The 22,141-nt window shown below is 43.8% G+C and overlaps 1 protein-coding gene across 2 annotated transcripts in view; it reads right to left on the bottom strand.

The window, feature by feature from the left end:
- The window catches only part of znf423 (zinc finger protein 423), a 131,036-nt gene extending 121,643 nt beyond the window's left edge, over positions 1-9,393 (bottom strand). Inside the window, exon 1 of one of the 2 annotated variants that reach the window (XM_034534868.1) lies at positions 8,046-9,393. In XM_034534868.1, coding sequence (XP_034390759.1) covers positions 8,046-8,085 — 40 coding nt within the window. In that variant the 5' untranslated portion in view covers positions 8,086-9,393. The remainder of the gene's footprint in view (positions 1-8,045) is intronic. The other variant, XM_034534869.1, reaches the window with a different exon arrangement.
- Between the last annotated feature and the right edge of the window lie 12,748 nt (positions 9,394-22,141).

Raw genomic sequence — 22,141 nt, 5'->3', positions numbered from 1 at the left:
TGCTCATGCTCTCACTTTCTCCTGCCCTCTCTTGCTCCATTGTGTGTCTCACAGCAGGGTGCCATTGGCTTTTGACTGGGAGGTGAATGGAAAGGAGTTAGAAAAACCAACTGAAGACTCAGTCACTAAAAAGAAGCATTGGTAGGTCTATAGTGGGGCGCACTACAAAGACTCGGCAGAGTGTCCAATAAAAAAGGAACAACAACACAAGCAGCTTGTTCTGTTCAAGACTCCACACTCTGAGGACAATGCACATACGTCTGGGTCCATGGTGGGTGTGTGTGTGTGAGTGTGTGTGTGCGTGTGCGTGTGTGCAAGCAGGCAGACATCAAATTATTGAATGGATGAATCGAAAAAAGGCTGTTTATTCAGACAAAGCAGCGTGTGCTAAAAGTCTGTGCATTTTAAATTGGTAGACGTGCACAGCCCAGTCTCAAGTAAGAAACAACAACAAGACGTTCACCCAGGAGACAGGTGTTCGTGTCCCGTGTGAAACCAAATATAAAAAGTAGGCTTTCTTGACTGATGGCCTAAACTGGACAACCACTGCACTGCTACGTTCACAGCTATGGCGTAACTGCTTCATACTCAATGTCAAACACGCTCTCTCGCTCCAGACCACACACACTGCCACCTGCCAACGTTAAGCACACAAGATATCTTAAAAATACACAATTCCTTAATCCTTAGGCCCAGCCGGCCACCGGGTTTGCAATATTCTGACTGAAACCGTGAATACGGGGTTCAGAAATGTCGACAATCAAGGTATCCCATGATTACAAAGGTAGCCAACATTTTCTCTACTCATTTCTTCTTGACATGCAACCACGGTGGCATCAAGATGGGACGGACAGGAACAAAAGTATTTACTAGTTTTCTTGCTTTTAAAGACCATGCATTAGTCTTACTTTTCCAAATAAGGTTGCTTAAGGGGGAAAAGGGAATTCTATAAGAATCAGGAAGAACAAGTATTTTGTCTGAAAACCTGACTAGATCAGTGACCTTTGACCTGGACTAAAGATCAAACTGAGGATTTGTGGGGTCAAACCAGCGGGCATACAGCTCTATAAGTCCATGTAACACACACACACACACACGCACTTCCCAAAAGTCACCCTTTCATCAACAGTATGCGTGTGTATGTGTGTCAGAGTGGGAGGGAGAAAAGCCCAATAAATATATTATGCATCAGCCAGGTGTGCAGAGGGGCACTGCTAATTGCCCCCACCACTAATATTTAATGTACAGAATGGGCAGGAAAAGGAAGGGGGAGGGGGAAGGCAGGGAGGGAGGGAGGGAGAAGGCAAAGTAGACGGGACGAAGAAGTGGAGGGGCGAAATGCATGAGGCTGCAGAAGAGGGAAGAGGGGTTTGATGGGGCTGAATAAGGTAAGTATTGTTTGTGATTAAGTGAAAATAGTCAGTGTGGAACAAAGAGACATACATAATCTCTTTGTAAAAGGCCGTAAGAGATGCTTACACACACAGCCTTGTAAGAAACGTAGAAGGGCCCACGTCCTCTGAGACCTAGTAATGGGGGGATACGGGTTTGGCAAGCAGGGTCTGGATTGACGTGTGTGTGTGTGTGTGTGTGTGTGTCTCCAGAGGGGTGTGTGTGTGTGTGTTAAGGCCTAGTGAGTTTGCAGCTGATAAACGAGGCTAGCTAAGCCGCTACAATGGCACAGTCCTGGCCCATGACACCCTGTTCTCGCACACACACACTTGTGCGCACACATACACACACACACACACACACACACACACACACACACACACACACACACACTACACAATAAAAATCCATTATTTCAGACAAAACCTAATTTTCACCGCTGGTACTTATCAAAACCATTAACCATCTCCAGAACTTATCCCCAATGACACAAGTGTACGTCTCTACCTGAGGCTCTTGTTTGAGACTTCGAGCCAAAGTATAAGTTTGAATAAACTCAATTGGCCTTTTTCCAGCAGACATCTTTTGATTTTCATAGTAAGAAAAGAAGAGGTTTGACTAATAACTTTAATGGTAGCTTAATTCTCATCAAGTGTCCCATGACGGTGGGACAGTGAAAAACAGGCCCAATTCCAGGAGACACTGTTAATGTTATTTAGACCTGTGCTCATCCTACTGTGACGTGTCAAAATGATCTTCCATGAAAATGACCCACTCTATTGACTTCTGCCCGACTCTGAGCATTCAATTGTGTGGTAGTTTGGTTCTAATTGAGTGCATATCAACATGAGTCCAATTACATCCAATGCATGGTACTGCTGGGCTCCACCGATCACCAATTACATTAGCTTGTTTTGTCCCAATAAAAAAAATTTAAAACTACCAAAAACTCAAATCTAGCCCCTGCTGAGAAGTCAATTGAATTTCAAACAAAGCTCTCAGAAAGCCATTTAATGGTTCAGCAGGCTGTAATGCAAAGCCAATACAAGCTTTTATACAGGAGTGACTTAATATGGCTTTACGCACATGGATTGCACTATTCCATTTGTAGCTGCAAAAAACATAAACGAGATAAGCTGTTGAATAGTTGGTATTAATGAAAAGGGACATTAATGGTGGCCTCCATAACATATATGAGAAGATGCAAAATTACATATTGTTGTCTTAAAGCAATCCAAATCCCATGTGTAGGGTCTCTGAGTTTTATAAGAGCCAGTGGCCCTATGAAAGTGCTCTGCCATTAAATTACTCTAATGGTAAAGCCAGATGGGGAGAGAGGCGGAGAGAGAGAGAAAGAAAAAAAAGCACAACTGCAAGAATGGCGAAGAAAAATGAGAGATTAACTGTACTGTGCTAGAATTGCCATTCAGACCCTCACACTGATGCTGCTGACAGATATTGGGATGATACACGGTTCCCTTGAGCTTTTATGATAAAAAATGACAAGTGCACTCGGACAAGCCGTCACTACACACGTGACCTTCTGTTTGCACAGGGGTCAGTTTTTATTTTGCCGTTTTAGGAGTATGATTATTTTCAGAAACTGCCAAACCGGCTTCTGACTTGACATTTCCCACCACAATTATTTTTTATCCACATTTGGTGGGTTGGCGGTTGTTAATTTTAAAGTCTTGCGCAGTTAATTGACAATAACTTTAACTCCAGGCAATGAATAATTATATCCCAGAGTCTCTTGTTACATTTAAATCACATACTTACATGAATTATCATGCGGCCCTAACCAGTGTTTAAAAAGTAAGATGGTAGACTTCAGCTGAAACGATTATTCCACGATTCGATTAGTCAATAAACAGAAAATTTATCAACAGTTAATCATTTCAGGATTTGTTGGAGCATACATTGATGCTTTTCCTCATGTTACATTATATAAATTGAGAATATTTGAGTTTTATACAAAAGAGGAGGAATTTTAGGAACAGGCAGATTGATTGATACGGAAAGTAATTTAGTTGCAGCCCCGGTGTCGAGACTCTTAATTCCACAGCAACAACAACAAACTTCACGCAAACGAGTGGGAACCATTTCAAATTCTTCAAACTCTTTGTCCTTGATAACATTGTTCATGGAAGCATTAAGCAAAACATACTACATTCATTAGTGTTAAATCTAAAAGGAAACGTAGTTCTTAATAATGCCACTGAAAATCGGTTTACTGGAAAAAGCAAACACAATCTGGTGGAACCAAAGAAATTAGGAAGGGAAGGAGGGAGATGTAGAGAGAGAGAGAGAGAGATTGAGTGGAAATGATGCCATTAGCCCGGAAGAGCTCGGCTCAACACACACAGACAGGGAACCAACCCTCCTCGTCTTTCCCTGCTAGTCAAAGAGCTCATTTGGCTCCACTGACTCTCAACAACACTCTAAACAAACTAAATAAACGCTAGAAAGTAAGTGCCCCCCCTCAACCCCCCCCTCCCTTTTCAAATCTTCCCTGCTCTTCTCCATCTCTCTGTCATATGCGCTCAACTCCCGTTTAATGTCCTGCAAATGAAGCGGATTTATTAATGTGTAATTAAGTAATAATCATCACTACATAATGCATGAGAGACTCAAGGGGCTAAGAGCTGGAAGAGAGAGAGAGGGAGAGAGAGAGAGATAGGATTGTGAGGCAGCCTGAGCAGACAGAGGAGGAGATTTCTGCTGCTTCGCCTCGCTAAAGACACACATTAAAAACGGATTAATCCATTGAAATAATATTTCGATAAGAGAGAAGCCATGCTCTCATTTCTTCCCCCTTGCTCACCCCTCCTTTTTTCTCTCACCCCTCAGCTAGTTTCATGGCCCATCATTGCGCCATTAGTCCGTGTTCAATTAACAGACTGCAATTAGTCAAGTCCCCCACTGTTAACAAGGCCTAATCACTGTAAAGGCTAGAATGGTCAAGTAAATCAGAGGAGCAGTAATACAACTAATACTGCTGGCTTTTTTTATGGGTAAAGATTGGAGTGTCAAAGGACACATCTTGATAATAATTTACATTTTTGGTGAATAAAGCATCGAAAAAAAAATATATATATATATATATATATATATATATATATATATATATATATATATATATTTCTTCTTTTTTTAAATGAGATTGCATGTTAATGAAAACCTGAAATTGAGTACCAATACAAAACTATAATATATATTTATTTATTTATTTTTGTTCAGCAGTATAAGCCTGTATGGATTGCCAAATTCAGACTAGCCAGAGATGACACAGAAGGTACCAACTTTGAAAGAAATAACAAAATTAATGAATATCCCCCGTGTCAGTTGTTCACAGTGTGTTGGTACTGCCCATTACCTAAATCTCAGCAAATAGGAAGTAAATACATAACTCCCCCGCAATTTAACATGTGGTTGTAATTGATACAGTAGAAATTAGTTTGAAGTCATTTGAGGTTTAAGTCAGATGAAGGCAGTAATGGCATCTGTGACAAACTAAATGAAGATTGTATGGGTCACAGAGAAGTGCATCGCCCTTTCCATGATCTTCCTATTCAGCAAAACTGTGAATGAATAAAGTGACAATAAAAAATAAATAAACATAATTTAACCTATCAGCTATGGATTATATATTTTAAAAACCCAATCCTTTCCAGACACAGAATCAGTGCAAATCTACAGCAGGATGTGGCAGAAGTGGGACATTGTGCGTCTTTGTTATTGTTTTGGCATGCCCGGCCGGCCAGGAAGTCCGTAAGCCAGCTAGCCAGTCAGAGTTGGGTGAGCAGGTGAAAGACAGAAGAACATGAAAACACAGATAATTCCCCCGGTGATGCTCACCTCTTCCTGGCCTGCATCGCTCCCTCCCCCCTGCCCACTCACCCGCTGTGTGGCATAGTGCTGCCCCAAAACACTTCCCCCCCCACACCCTCTTTACCCTCCAACCCCCTTTTCTCCTCCATCTCTCTCTGTCTCTTTCTCTCCTCCGTCCCTCTCTCTATCTTCCCCCAATGCCAGGTCTTGCCAAGCTGTCAGTGGGGGCAAGGTGTGGAGGGGAGATAGCAACACACATGTGTATACACACACACACAGACACACACACAACACACACACACACAGCACATGGTGCTTATGCAAGCTTGACTACAAGGGCTGTGTTACCTTTTACTGCACACGCACACAGAGAGTGGTGGTCGTCCGCCTCAGCTTTGCTTCGCTCTGCTTCGCTTGGCTGCCCGACTAAAGCTAAGCTCTCGTTATCCAGGCTGCTGAGACCAGGCTGCCTTAGTGACACGCGCACACACACACGGAGACACACATGATGCATGCAAACACAAGAATACAAGAATGTGGAGGTTGCAAGCATAAGCATGCACACACACATAATACAATGACAGAGCAGCAGTGGACAGATTCACTGGTCCACAGCAGCTGATTTGTTCACTGACAAACTGCACCGAGCATCAACAACGCTATAGCAGGGGACCGTGACAACCACGTCCCACCACATCTTACGCATACGAAATCCACTAGATACTGATACCACTCTAAACAAATGCTGAAACAGTGACACGATTGATAATTTGTGACTCAAATTTACGGGGGGGGAGAAAAATCTGATTGTTTAGTAATTAATAAAACACTGATTGGTTAAAGAATTGGGAGGTTTCGTATAATTATAAATTATCATTTGTTTTTGATTGATCCAAGTTTACTCTCTGATAACAATTTTATTGTTAGCCGTTTGTAAAAGGTGAATCAATGACATTCCCTTGTTTAGTGTCAAAAAGCCATGGCCTCCGATCACTGCAGCAATGCCTTTTCCCAGATTATGTTCCAACGATCACGATTCAGATTCTAACCCAAGACCACCGAGAGGAGATGCAGCAGTTTACACCGCCTCGTCCTTTCACTAAAAAAATACTTACTTACTTTAAACCATTAGCATGCCAATGTTATAATTCTGGATACTCTCTTTTAGTGCTCGACAAAATGTCCACTTTATAGGATACGCCGTTGATTTATAGCATTAATTATTGTTAACTACAAACAGCATTGGTTATTTAATTTGTATTAGATATATAAAGATGGGCTGTTTACGCATCAACAGAAGCCAGCTTTACACCAGACTCCTGAGGAGGCTGTGCAATCACTCTTCCTCACAACCCTGTTCTGTGGGCCAACCTTATCAAACGCCTCGGTTTTCCTGCACATATACAGTAATAGATAGAACAACCTCAAACGTATCCCAAAGCAACCACAATACACGCTTCCAGCGCATTGTGTGTGGCATAATGCAAGTAGCCTCTCCTGCTATTGACTAAATGAATCCCACCCGACCTCAGAGGAAACAGGCTTAACTTCAAAACCCTGCAGAGACTGAAAACCTCCAGTCGAAAACGATGCTGCTAATCAAACTAAGCACGCAGTTTGAACCACTGTCAAAATCCTGCTCGCTTCCCAGATAGTCTCAAATAGAGAAAAGCCATACATGATGGAGGAAACAGGGGGAGGGGGTGGCAACCACATGGTCAGCCGTCCCGTTGCCCATCTGGGTCCCATAAAGGAAACATGGAGGCCAAGGCCACCACATGCCCCTGTGCAAGATGACCACTCACCCATGCACTGCTATGAATACTATTTTAAGGTAATGGAGAAAAATGTAGGCTTAAATAAATAAACAAATAGGGCCTTCAGCTTTTTAACAGAAGGATTTTTTAATCGTATAAATGTCAGACTTTTCTTGAACTTCAGGAAAACATATCTGTAAATTCCACAGTTAGGTATGTTCATATGTGCCCAACCTTGCAGGCCACATTTTCAAAAATAGGAAGGAAGGCCTGAGAACCCGGGAAAATATTCACTGCAATATTCTAAAATCTAAGATTAAATGCACTCAAGCTCAGCAGGGAACTGCACTTCACTTATAAAAAGGGTGGGGGATTTCAGAATTAGGAGAGAGAATGTTTTGTTTAAAATCAAATTTGTATCATTATTTTGGTTGTAAAGAGAAATGAGGAAGGCACATTATGTGAGGGGAGGGGGGCTGAGTGACATGATTTGGGGGGTCAACCAACCAAATGTACTCCAACAAAGCAGCTTGCTGTTTAGAGCAAGTGCAATCGGGAACATGGGTAATAATCCAGATTACGTTGGACCCATCAACCAAGTGAATTACAACCAATTGATCGGAAAGCGCGACCCCGCGCTGGCACAAAGTTCACACCGTCTTTTCAAGTTTCAGCTAATTGAAATCAACAGAGAAATGAAAGCGGAGCCTCTTCGAAAGCTCGCGTTTGGCACAAAGATGTGACCGTTAAAAGACGAAGCGACTACAGACAGTGAAATCAAACGGCACGCTGCCCTTTGCCGAACATTTTTGTTTCACCCTTTAAAACAATTTCGTGACCAATTTTAAACAATTAGTGAGCCGACAGTAAAAGTGAGCGAACGTAACTGATTGTTAAAAAGTAAGCGAGAAAGAAGGGTTTAACTCTTTAGTGAACACTACACCGACTGCTTGCGACCCCTGAGTATGTGAGGGGGCTCAATGAAATGAGCTAACGAGCACACAGCGTTGGCTTCTTTTTCTACTCCTGAGTGAAGAGTAGCCTTCAAAATAAACACGTACTCACCTTTAACGGAGCGCGGTTTGGCCTGTTTTCGCCTCGACATCTCTGGTCTCGAGCAGCTTCTTTTTTCTTTAAATAATATTTGTATTCTCTAAATAGTTTTTGCTCCGTTCCGTGTTTTCAGCTAACCATGCAGGCGGACCCAGTCGGGGTATCTCTCCTCCTCCACTTCGCTGCTGCTGCTTCTTCGCCTGTTGCAATGCGGCAGCCTCAGTCTCTGATTGGGAAGTGGCCGTTAGTCCAACCACAACAAACCACACGCACGCACCTACGCGCGCGCACACACTCACACCGGGAGCAGAGCGGCTAGCCGCGGAGGCAACACTCCGCTCCTCTGGTGCGTTTTCTTCCCTCAACGGTCGCTAGGGCTCGCGCAACCTGTAGCGTGAACGGGAACAACTTCCCGTTTGGAATTGCCTTCGCGACAACGTGCTGGGACGCCGACAGCCTTGCTTTTTGTTGTTGTTGTTGTATTTGTTTCTTCAATTCACCCCCTCCCCCCCACACACACACACACCACCCCCTCGTCCGCTTCTTCCTCCTCCCCGCACACGTTTAGCTTTCTCCGGCGCAGCCCGGGCTGCTCATGCCGCTCCGACTTCTTCCAGCACGAACGACACCGCAAAACACCGCAGCGGGTCACCGCGCGGTGCCGAGGGGGGAAGTGACAGCGGCGGCACCGTCCGAGAGAGAGGCGGCGGCGGTCCGTGGCGGTCCAGGTGAAGAGAGCTGGCGACGGGGAATGTTCTGGGGAAACCGCTCCGAGATGAAACGTGGCTTCTCTCTCCCCGTTCGTTCCTCGCAGCTTCGTCTGTTTTTTTGTTTGTTTTTTTAGTTCATCGAAACTATTTCAGTCTGTTTTGTTTTTGGGTTTTTTGTCCTCCGGGAAAGCGGCACCGACCCGAACCGACCAGCCTCCCGTCCTCCGTCCCGCTATTCTACACTACGCAGTGGTGCTGGTGGTCTGGTGGCATGGACGTTGCGCTGTTCCCCAGCATCTCCACCCGAGGGAAATAGCCTACTGCTTTTACAACCCACGCTTGCTTTTCTTTTTTGTTAATATTCCGCAATGCCCTACCGGCGGTGTTAATAGCAGCCTAATATTTCGCCCAGTCTAACCCTTCGCTAGCCTCTGTCTCCCTGCTTTTTCTTTGTCCTGACTCTGGCTACCAGTCTCCCTCCTCCTCCTCTGCCTGCCTCTGCTGGCGGGGCTGCGGCGCAGACACACATAATAAAGCCAAGGCAGGCAGTGCTTGGCTGGAAATGTAGCCGCGTCCCAGCAGGGGGATGTGAGAGAAGGGTCCCGGCGGGGGAGCGCTCTGATCCCGCAGGGAGCAGCTCGGCACAGCCCGGGTTGGCTGAGGCAGAGAGGCATGCGAGAGGCAGGCTGGGCTGGCGGAGAGAGAGAGAGCGAGAGAGAGAGGGGAAGCAGGGTGGAGAGTTAGGCAACAGCGCCCAGCCGTGGCCGAGTGGCGCAACTACAACAGGGACCCTCATAACAGGAAGGGAGGCAGAGGGAAAATATGGACTTGGATCAAAGTGGGATTTGGAAGAGGCCCCCGAAGTTAGGACCGCGAAACAAAACGAGGGTTGTTTTAACAGCACGAGTGATCGAATGATTACGTCACCAGGTGCTGAGGCAGGCCTGTATCTACTTTTAAACTCTTAACAATGCTCGGCTGTGGAAGGATGTGCTATACGCTACGTCAGCAGCCGGGGGTCATAACATGTCAACCCTGAAGCCCCAGTAGCAACGCCAGTGTTGGGTTGCATGGCCCCTCTTGTGTGGCTTTATAGGCCACTGCAACAAACTAGTTCCCAAAACAATACAAATGCTAGTGGATTAATGTACCACTTGTTATGAGTGGACAAAATAAAACAACTTAATTCATGAGTGTGATGCAATGTTTTTGGTGAGGAGGAATTAACACAGAGTACCTCTCGATTTACCTAAAAATGATTGTTTCCCCTGAAAGCAGCCATCATTCCTCTAGTCGGCAAAATAAAATAGTATGATTCGATCAAAGTTAATGTGTTTAATATGCAAAGCCTTTCAATGTTACAGAGATTCTTTACTTTTTATTGTTGGTATCCATCTCTGCACAGCACCGGAAAATAATGTTGGATGTGCACTTCTTCCCCTTTTCAAAGTTGTATGTTAACGAAAGAAGCATTGTGTGCATTGCGACCCCAATGCATGCATCCACCCTGTAGTGACCAATTTCCCACATCAAAAAACATTAAAAGGATTAAATGTCAGCCATTATTCATCTTGAAAATGTTCCCTGTTCCTTGAGCGTTTATCACTTCACTCATTTGTGGCGGATTAATTTCTGTGGGACAGTTTCTGACAGGATTAGTTTAAGCCTGTTCATTTAGGCTGAGCAGAACCTACCCGTGCAAAATGAACATTTTCCGCACTTTCGATTGAGACCACATGAAATGTCTGCTCCTATCCGGCTGTAGGCAGACAACAACTTAGACCTTTGCGTTGCAGAGGTACGTCCAGTGTTTAAAATCTGCCCAGCCATTTCTTTAAAATAAAATAAAAATACCTGTGTTTACCTCCAATGCCTCCATTGCTCCTTTCCATGGTGATTTGGATATACCCCTCCAGGAGGAAACCTTTTTTCTTTTTCTCACACCCTCTGTCACAGTAAAAATAAACCGTTTGACTTACTGTATAAACATAATTCAATTAGGCACACCAGTGTGTACATGCATGTGTGTGTCTGTGTGTTTGTGTGTCTTCGTCAAAGCTCTTTTATTTCCAGTAAAGAAAAGAGGGACAAGTCTGTGGACAATATAAGGCAGACAAAGAGGGGAAAAATGAAAATCACTGGGTGCTTTGTTCTTCACTCTCTGCTCCAACTGAGCGCTCTCTGACCGCAGCTGAGCTTTTACATGTTGTCCCCCCCCCTGTCTCTCCCTCTCTCTGTCTCTCTCGCTGGTTGTCATGGATAACGTGGAGCTCCCTGTGCTGACCAGCAGGACAACTGCCCTCCGCAGAATGAGCCTCCCTGTCCCCCAACCCCCACCACCCCACCCCGTCCTCCCATGGAGAGATAGAGCAGCCTTTAAGAATGCACCCCCCCCCCCCCCCCCCCCCCCCTCGGGTTAAGGAAGGTGGGGGGGCTCTTGTCTCTGTGCCCCCCTACCCCCACCCCCCTCCCCTTCTGTCTCCCTCTGCCTCACCCTCCAACCTTCACCTCTCCCTCCCGATGAAATGAGTGCATGCCAGGAGACCTGTGTGTGTGTGTGTGTGTGTGTGTGCGTGCGTGCGTGTGTGTGTGCGTGCATGCGTGCGTGCGTGCGTGCGTGCGTGCGTGCGTGCGTGCGTGCGTGCGTGCGTGCGTGCGTGCGTGCATGTGCATTGCTCCCCCAGTGTGACTGCCGCTGGCATGGAGGGGCAAAAGCCCTCACTCAGTGGTTGGTCCCCCCTCCTCGTTTCTGCCGGTAAATACAAAGAGTGGGGGGAAAAAGCCCACATTACAAGCTCCTTAAGGGTCAAGGACAGGCCCCAGTCTGAATAGCTTCTAAGAGTGGCATTGTTGAATCACATAGCTAGCGATTACACCCTCTGTCATCTCCGCGCGGATTTGGCTTTTTTTATACACACAACAAGAGAACTTCAAGTAACAGCCACTGAATAAGTTGGCCAACTGACATGCAGTGGGAATTGATACTGACAGGACATCAATGGAGTAAACCGTTAGAATTACAGCCCCCCAAAAATGGGGATTAGCCTTAAAGGTTTCATACCTTGACAGTAGTCTGGTTTACAGTGATGTGGAATGCGTGAGCATTGTGACACAGAAATCGAGGTGCCAGAACTCTCCAGGTGATCCACTGTCCGAGACAGTGTCATTACAAAAAACTTCCTTTGATCCACTTATGAGTGTGCGTATATGTACATATATCAGCATGTTTGAGTAAGTTACCAAGCCTAAACCCTTTTATCAAATGCTCATGGGAACCACAAGGATAATATACACCATAGAGTGCTTTTTACTGGCAATTATATGTCTGACATGAAGTGAATGTCAAATTATTTTATTAAATGAAGTATCTTTAGTCAAACAGACTTACTGGGCATATAGTAACTAAGATAGCTTCCGAGGGAAAACAAGTGCTATCCTCTTCTTGTTTTGGTTGCGCGATGGTTGATGCTCTTCCTTTCTGCTGTAAGCCATTACATTAAGCAAAACAACTGATCTACTGCCACTTCACCGTCATGGTTCAGTGAGGGGTCATATCATTCAACATTAAACATTAAACAACATGCCCACACACCTTTGTGACATCAGAATTGAGAGGTCTGCATCTGACATTTTACTCACCAAACCAATAAGAATGACCACTTTACGCATTGATTGTTCAAGCGTGCAGACTTTTCAGGGGAGAAAGTAGTCAGGATACGGTTTCCTCTGTCAAGCTATCTTTTGTCTTATTCTTCACACTACTTCTGTCCCTTTTCATCTGTCTGTGACAGCAGGCATCTGAGTGCGGCCAAACGGCATCACTTTTTACACAGTCAGGTGACACGTCAAAGAAGTCTTGTAGAAGAAGCCTTGCCGAGTGGCTACAGTGCCAGGACCAGATTACTGAAACCAGGCGGTTTCTATTTTGGCTTTATGATCTTTAATGCATGGCATTGACCTTTCGCTCTCCAATTTCTACACCCTCATCTGTCAAATAACGGTAAATAGGATGCCCCCCCACCCCCTGAAAAACATATTTAAAAGGAAATTGGATACTTCTGACATACGTCAGCATTTAAACTCCGACATGTTAAACCCTCACTGCTGACAGGTGAACAGAAAAAGCTGTCAACACCTGCCGCACACATGGTCTGCAGCCCTCCACAGGCCGGCAGTAGAGTGAGCAACAACTGACCTCCCAATATGCAGGTACGATTATGCAAATGTTTTGAATTTTGTCCCTGAAAATTGTTGCGTGCACACACACAGGAGGGGGGGGGGGATCTTCAAAAGAAATGGCGAAAGGGTTTTGAAATACATGCATTGTCAGTGAAATGTGATCAATGATGACCAATGTGCATCCTTAAGCAGACCGATTACAAGCCACGTCTGCTGAATGCAGAGTCAGGGTCACACACTGCTGAGAGCTGACTGCTGCAGGTCTCCGTATCAGCGTGAACCTGCAGAATAACTGCATGTGTAGTAAATTATCTCCTTTTGTCTTTCGCTCACACACACACACACACACACACACACACACACACACACACACACACACACACACTCCCTCCTACCACTCTATCGGTCTCTCATGTAAAACCTGATTTTCCTGAGGTGAGGAGGTAGCACAGTCTATTCTCCACACCCTCACATAGCTGATCCTCAACATCGGCCCATTGTGCTGCTTGCTTGCCCGCCACTAGCGAATAGAGTTCATGTTATATTTATGTAGCCTAAAGCACACACTCTCTCTCCCTATCTTCCTTTATCACACTCTCCCTTCCTGTCTTCTGCTGTGTTGAACTCTCGCCAGCTCCACTAGGTCTCCCCTCTGCAAACAACAATGTTCCATCTTGTTGCTTTTGCCCTAGATATCGACTATTTTTATATGGAATAATTAGACACATAACTGATTTAAATACTGCAAAGCCAGATTCTTTTGTTTCCACTTAATGTGGGCTGGGTTCACAATGCCAAAGGTGTAACGTGGATGTGTGTGTGGGGGATTCATTTACATAGTTGTGAGTGTGCTCCAAATTAATTGCTATTTGTTATGCAGGTGGAGTTGTTCAATTGTGGTATGGATAAAAGGTATGTTGATCTTCTGCATTATTCTAAATGTATGTGAACAAATGTGCGTGCGTGCGTGCGTGCATGTTGCATTCATTATCTGAGCCGAAGGTGAGAACAAGGGAAAACATTTACCCTGCGGTTACTTATGAATAAATATTCAGTGTGGAGACAGAGAAAAAAGATCAACATTACTTTTAATATTTGTTTTGAGGATTTGTTAAGCCTGTTATTTTACACACAGTCTCACTTGCCACCCGCAAGGTCTTTGCAGAGGTATTAGTGTGTGTGTGCGCGCGTGTGTGTGTGTATGTGTGCTTGTGTGTGTGCGTGTGCGTGTGCGTCTGTGTGAGCCTGAGTGGAGTGGAGGCTGACTGCCACAGGATGCCAGCTGTCTGAAATCTCTAAAGAAAACAAAACATGGAGCAATGATGATGACGATGATGATGATACTTACGATTTTGTTGATTTGACTTTGAGGATAATGACTATTTTAATCTTTGTGGTTAGTGTAGGGATCATCATAATGATGGCACTGTTTGTGATGATGATGATGATGATGATGAAGACGATGAAGATGATGAATGTCATGTAAATAAAGGATGTTAGCCATTAAGGAAATAGTGTAGTTGTGATGTTTAGGCTGAAATAGTGACTGGCACCTTTGGAAATATTGGTTCAAGTAAAAATAATGTGTGATTAATTCAAATTTTGAAAATGTAGCTTCTCTTCACTCGTCGTCACAATTAGACTGTTCACAGTCCGCTCTATTGGCCAAGTAACTTTGCATGCAATAACAACTCCCTTCTTGCTTTTTGTGTGTCATTTGTATGCCATGTGGTCTGTAGAGAAAGACTGCTTATATTGGTTTGGGGAAGTGGATCAAACACACACAGCCCTTGAAACCAAGAGATCACTATTCATGGCCCGTGTCCCATGAAGTTAGGATAGTAACGTTTGTGACGTGTTTTCCTGTTACGTTATTTCCATACACATTTTTCTTAATTGAAGGACTTGTTTTCAAGCCCGACCAGGGTGTTCTTCCGAAAAAAACTGTACTAAGTGGTTTTGTTGCCTGAACCAAAATACAATACGGTTACCATAGTCCAAACCGTTTTATGGTAACAACGTTGTGTTGAATGACACATAAAACACCTTAAATGTGTAATAATGACACGCGGAAATGTCGGCAAAGTCATACTATTTATACGCCTTGTACGAGATCTGGTTGGCCGCCTTATTGGTACCACTCGAATGTTTGTGCATTAGCTCTAAAGCTACAACCAGCTGCTGTTTAGCTTAGCTTAGCATAGAGACTGGAAAAAAAGGAAAATCTGTCCACCAACACCCCTATAGCTCAATAATTGATCTGTTACTGTGAGGTCTCCAGGAAACAAGCGGGAGCTTCGGGAAGACACCGCTTCCAACCAAAAAATAGTCCAGATCATAAACCACAGCATTCCGTTTTTACGCTTTGTTTTTGTTGGGAATAAACAAACATGATACAATGTGTTGGAAAGGAGGCTCCGAGTGTTTGTCGAACCTCAGATTCAAGACGAGCAGTGCGGATTCCGTCCCTGCTGTTTGCAGATGGTGAGGTCCTGTTGGCCTCCTCGGACCGTGACCTCCAGCGTTTTGCAGCGTTTGAAGCAACCATGGTGCTCTGCCCTGAATTGCTCTGCCCTGGATTGCTCCCTCCAGGTGGGGACAGAATGCCTATCCCAAGCGAAGGAGTTCAAGTATCTCGGGGTCTTGTTCAGGGTAAGATGGAGCGGGAGATCCCGGGGAAGACCCAGGACAGGGATTATATCTCTCAGCTGGCCTGGGAATGCCTCGGGATCCCCCAGAAGGAGCTAGCGAATGTTGCCCGTAAGAGGGAAGCCTGGGTCAGCCTGTGGGGTCTGCTGCCACCACGACCCGACCCCGAACTAAGCGGCTGAAAATGGATGGATGGATGGATGGATGGAAGGATACAATGTGTTATTTAGTCTTCTGCAAGAAGAAGGAAAGAACAAAAGAAGAAGAAGCAGAATACTCAAGATGTCAAACTACTGCTTTAAGTGGATGCCATCAACAAAGATGGAATCTATTTTTTTCCCCACAAATGGTGGGACATGAACCCCTAATTCTCAAAGATGCATTGTTTTTTAAATAGCATTGTCTCCTCACCAAAATCTCTCTAAATTGCATCTTCATCCATGTAGCCGCCATAATCCAGAAGTGACAGTGAGGTCTGAGTTGAAAAAAGGCTTTGCAATCATCTGAGGGAGTGCCCTGAGTTTCACCTCTTAGACTACACACTGGCTGCCCTAACAATCTGATGGAGCTTGTTGGGGCTTGTGATAATAATATTTTTGATACTTTCTTCACTTTAAGACAACTGTGCCGCCGAAAACACTTATTACTGTTCATTAAACAGGTCTGTAAAAAAATCACGGTGAAGCCGAACTAATTAAATAACCTTTTCTTTGTGTTTGTTTTTTCACCAAAAAAAGAAAGAAGGAAAACTAAATGGTGTGTGTACAACTGGTACGCTCACATACACACGTCTGCGTGCATGTATGTCTCCATCTCTCGGGGTCCTGGCTGCCTCAGCCATGAGGGGTTGCTAAAAAGAAACAGTGGCAATGTGACAAGCGCTACAGCGCAAATCTACATTCTTTCGTTCTCTTTCTCTCTTCTCTTTCTTCGTATTCTCAGTTCTCATTGAGTGCTCGGCTCCAAACAATGGCACGTTTCCCTCGACGATCTCTCACTGCAGGGAACCCACCCCCTTCTTCCTAATTTCCCCTCCACCGAAACAGAAAAGAGCCCCGCTTAAGAGCGCCATTAGTGCCAGGCCATTTTTTCTTCTTCTGTTTCTTACTCTCGGAAGAAAGAGGAACTGTTATCTGTGGCGGACAAACTTAACCCAATTAAGATCTGGTGGAGCGCAGGGGCTTGGCTCGGGACACAGCTGGGGCTGCCAGCTTGCCAACCAGGCACACAGCCAGTCAGACAACCAGCCAGGCAGGCAGGCAAGTAGCCAGCCGCCCACTCAGTCAACCAGCAGCCAGTCAAACAGTCAGGAAGCCAACCAGCTGCCTACTCGGTACACCCACCAGCCTGGCAGTCGGACAGATAACCAGCCAGCAAACCCGGCTGCTCAGCAGTTAGCCAGGTGTTCTGTCAGGTAGCCGGCCTCTTCTATCCTAATGGGATGCTCACCTCTGTTCAAGAACCGGTCATGGTGTTCTTGTTGGCCATCGTGAGACTTATTCCAACTTTAATAACCAGATCCATAAATAAAATGCATCCTAGCCAATCGGGAAGATTAATACGGAAGTGTTAGAAGCAAAAGCAAGTGTATATCATTAACAAATATCTATTTCAATACATTGTTTACATTTTACTTGTACTTTGGAAAAGTTCTTTACACAATGTATTTGCTCTTCATCCGTAGTTTTCTTGTCACTCATAAAAGGTCAAATCAAAGCCATGTTAATCTCCAGGACCCATATGGAGTGCACTTTAATTGTCAACAAAGAACATTTATTTCGAAATGATAAGTTCAGATGTTTTCAAGACATTTGTATGGTCGCTGTGATTAACCCTCCTTTCCATACTGGTTGTGTCCCAATTCCTTCGTAGGATGAGCGGGAGGTAAACGGTAGAAACACCGCATTCACTTTACAAACTAATCAACCAGTAATGTAAGCCAGCACGAGCGTTCAGGCCCTGATCAGACACAACCCGTTGTAGAAGGTCAGAGATAGGCCTGTGGAGAGCCAACACCTCTGGGTCAAGAGTGGGCTTCTTGAGAAGAGGTTCAATTACAGCTACTTTGAAGGACTGTGGTGCGTGACCTGGTAGCGAAGACAGATTGGTCATATCTATTAAAGGGGCGCTAACTAAAGGTTCAACTTATTTTAGCAGCTTCGTCGCAACGGGGTCTAACAGGCAGGTAGATGGCTTGGATGAAAAAGTCAATTGGTGAAGGTTGTCAGGAGAAAAGCAGTCTATCATACATCCTGTATTTGGGGGATAGATCAGAACCGGACAAGATGTGATTAATTTGGACAATTATAGTGAGAATTGTATCATGAAAGAAGCTCATGAAGTCGCTACTGAGGGTTATCCACGGCTCAATAGAGATGTGACACTTTGTCAGCTACAGTGCTGAAGAGAAACCTGGGGTTGTTCTTATTTTTATGTTCATGGTGAGTAAATGGCTGCTTTGACATTACAGGGAGGGGGCGGGGCCTATATGTTTAAAGACTATCTTGACTGACTGTCGTAACGCCATATCCTTACAAGTTTTTGCGATGTTTGCTTTAATTTGCGGGTTTGAAGGTTATACCATGGAGCTGCCTTTCTTTGTTTAGTCATCTTTGGCAATAGAGTCAAGTGGCATTTACAGCTTGTATGTAAGTGGCTATCATTATCAACATCCCCATGCATATTAAATTCACCTACAATAAGTACTTTGTTTGTTTTAAGGACTAAACATGATCAAAAGTAGAAATCTCTGAGTACAGACCTGGGCTAGAATTGTCTTTGGTGTTTTCCAGGTTGAATGACTAATAATAAGGTTTTCAAATGAGTTATGATTTAGTTTAGGTTCAGGGTTGCTTCATAGTCAAAGATGGCTGCTCTTCCACCTCTGTGGTCAGTGCCTCGAGGGATGTGAGTATTGACATGAACGGGGGGGCAGTGGATTCATTCAGACTGACATATTCTTAATTAATTTCAAGGCCCTTCCACTGTCGTCACTCTGCAAAGGTATTGAGTCACGGTCAATGACTCCTCCTATATGCATGTGAATGTTGCAGTAAGATAGACTTGGGAAAAAATGTAATCTATCCTTTAACAGTCAATGCATTGACTGTTAAGTCCCAATATCAAATATTCCTCCTCTAATAAAACCTATTTCATAAAGATCTTTTAATGCGCTCTACGGAGTGTATCTTTCTGGAGAATGGAGGCCACAAGGCCACGAGGACTGAAGTGGATTTGTTGTGGTGCGTGTAAAACACATTGAACCACGTGATTGTTTCTTTTGTAGCACAATAGATGCATCGCAATGGTGTCATTTCTCAAATAGATCATTTGCAATTAAACCAAAGGACAAAAGACCCCCTTGTCATATGCAAATGTGGATTGAGACTGAGACATCATCACCCCGTATATGAGAGCGCACGCACACATACACACACACGCACAGCAGCATATTTCAAAATCATCAAACCTTCTTCCCCTGGTGCCACACCTCACGCTGACACACACACAAACACGCTCACCCCATGATCCGTACACGAGTGCCAGATACACACTCCAACAGCCAAACATGTTGATAATTAGAGCCTTGTTATTGGAAGGTGTTAGCACAACAATTAACACCCTAATGTGTGTGTGTGTGTGTGTGCGTGTGTGTGTGTGTGTGTGTGTGTGTGTGTGATGGTGGTGATAGGAGGGAATGTGCTGGTTGTCGTGTGTGTGCAAACCTTCACGTGATGCCGGTTGGTGAGGAAGTGTGTGTGCATTCCATAAATGTTACCACGCAGCCTCAACACACACACACACACGCACACACAAACACACACACACAAGCACACGCTCACACTCACACTCACACTCACCCTCACACACAGTCACGCAGACTCACACACATGTGGCGAGTGTTCTGTGTAACAATGAAACTGTTTCCCAATTTGATGAAGTTCCTGTGAATTCTGACACAACGGCAACGGGAATAGTGGGAGTGATAGATTCTGATTGATAGAAGTTTCACAGTGGGGAACAGAAAAGGGGGAGAAGGGGTGGGTGTGGGAGGGGGGGGGGGGTATGAGCAGGTAAAAGGAGATTTGAGAGGTACAGAAACTGATGGAGGAGCAGAGAGAATGTGCATAGTTGTGTATTTTTAATCATGTGTTTGCACTTTCTGCTTAAATAACTCGAGCTCTGCGACAAAGGCAACGCGGACTGACAGAAGGGCGAGGGTGCAGATGGAGGTGGGAAAACAGGAAGAACAGTTAGGAGGAGAGGATGGGAGGGGGGACGACAACATATGTGTGTGTGTGTGTTGGGGCAGAGATTTTTGTTTACAAAATCCTCCATTTCTATCCTTGTTCACTTAACTTAATTTATTAATTAACCATGTTTTAAAAAAAGATTTTGGTTAAAAAATTCAATCAAATAAAGATGCTTTAATTTCTCTCTGTACCTTTGATTTATTTACATTTGTTTTCAATTCCTGCATTTTCTCCATTGTTTAATGGTTTCCATTTCATGAAGTATTTGTTGTCACCGAGGGAAGAAAGTTCAATAACTTTTATTTCGGTGATTAAAACTGACAATTAAGAAAAAGAATGTGATTCTTTTTCAGAAATAATGACACCAACTTTTCTCATTAATACATTTAAGGTCTTCCATGCTCTTGAATGCATAAATAGATGTGAATGATCAGAATGTTTACAGCTGGACATCAGGAGCAGGATGTTTTCATAAACTGCACTTTTAAGGAATGGGAATAAAAAAAAGGATATTGGAGAACAGATACCAAAGTAATTCTTCACGGTGCAATACCATCATTTAAACTGCGTGACAGAAGGCCTCATTATTCTACTTTTAATTAATACATTTTTTGTGTGACATCATTTAGTTCCAAAGTAAACGGGTTAAGTGCTCCTAATTTTACCTGAAGGGAAAAGTTAAAATTATAGTAGAACATGCCAAGAACAATGACAGTGATATAAAGCATAAGCATAGTGGATGTTTCCTTAAAACATACACACACACACACACACCACTGATTGGTGAATTAAATAAATACAAAGATTGTTTTTGACAACATTCATAACAAGCAAGGCAAATACTTCAGTGAGACACTTAAGATATGAATTTGAGAACACCAACGGTACTGCTGTTGTTCTACCCACAATTCTCTCTCACACACACTGTCCAATCTAAGCGAGAAAGAGAGTGTGTGTGCGTGTGTGAGTGTGTTTGTGTGTGTGTGTGTGTGTGTGTGTGTGTGTGTGTGTGTGTGTGTGTGTGCGTGTGTGTGTGTGTGATTGTATGTGTAGGCTGGTGTAATGAGGTGGAGACAGTTGTCCATTACTTCCTGAGTTGATGGGCTCCTCGCAGCAGTGTGCCCACAGCTGGATGAGAGGAGGAGGAACCCACAAGGAGAGAATATCAGACACATATATTCACCCTCTGTGGGCTTGTGTTTGTGTCTTTGACTGCCACTTTTGTGTGGCAATAATATCAATAAATCTTTATTTTAAAGCAGGTCTCAAGAGTAGTTATTAATCGCCTTCACGCAGAAAAATACTGGAAAATAGTTCAAATGTAAACTCTATAACAAATAATTCCCCACAATATATTGTTAAAGGAGCTGTGGAACATATTTTATACAGATATGACTACGTTTTACAGGAAGCTCGTTGCAATTTCCAATAATAAAAGCCTGATCAGTCAAATTGAAATAGCAAGACTGTTCTTTGGGAATAAAACTAAATCGGCAAAATGAAAGGATAAATTATGATAAATTAGTCATGCATATTTTTTAGTTGGTTGATTTGGAAGATTGTAACTCAGATTGCTGTTCTGTAAAGACGTGGAAACCTAGAATAAAAAAATAAATACTGGTAAACCAAATAGTGATCTCATAAAGTGCATATAGGGATTAGAGCAGAGACTTGGCTATACTCACACTACATGCATATTTTGCAACCAAGCTAGTGTGCAGTTGTAACAAGCAAATTGCAAACGCAGAATGATTAATTTGGAGTGTGTTTTTCTTCTGTAGAATTGAGTTGTATCACACACAAACAAACTGCTGCAAATAAACTAGATGACAAAAAACTGATTTACCACTGTACATAAATTACATATTTCTCAAATTACATTCTCTCCAGTGGTGTATGTCAGTAAAAAAGCAGGTGTACGTCGCCATCTAGAGTATAGAATTCACAATGTCACCATAGAAGCTTATTTGTGCATGTGTTTAGAAATCAATCTGGGCTTAAGCTGATTGTCACTGCACAGTGTATTTAGCCATCCCACAAAAGCTGGGGGTATCTGGCTTCACAGTGTTACAAAATAATATTTTATTAATACTAAAATCTAAGTTACAAGGGATAAAGTATGTTTGGATACACAAAACCTCAGATGTGCACTGTGCAGATGTGCTATGCCCATACAGGTTGAGGAAAGCTCTCCAAAGGACTGTGAGGACGTGTACACACTAGGCTTGATTTAAATGTTTCTGATTCTTCTCAGTTTTATGAGTCTTATTGGTTTATTTTTACGACCTCGTGTGGTTTTAGAATAGCTGAGCAAAGG

Source organism: Cyclopterus lumpus, chromosome 6, assembly GCF_009769545.1.
Source record: "Cyclopterus lumpus isolate fCycLum1 chromosome 6, fCycLum1.pri, whole genome shotgun sequence".
NCBI lineage: Eukaryota > Metazoa > Chordata > Actinopteri > Perciformes > Cyclopteridae > Cyclopterus > Cyclopterus lumpus.
Note: the sequence above shows the minus strand (reverse complement) of the source record. Positions and strands in the feature narration are given on the sequence as shown.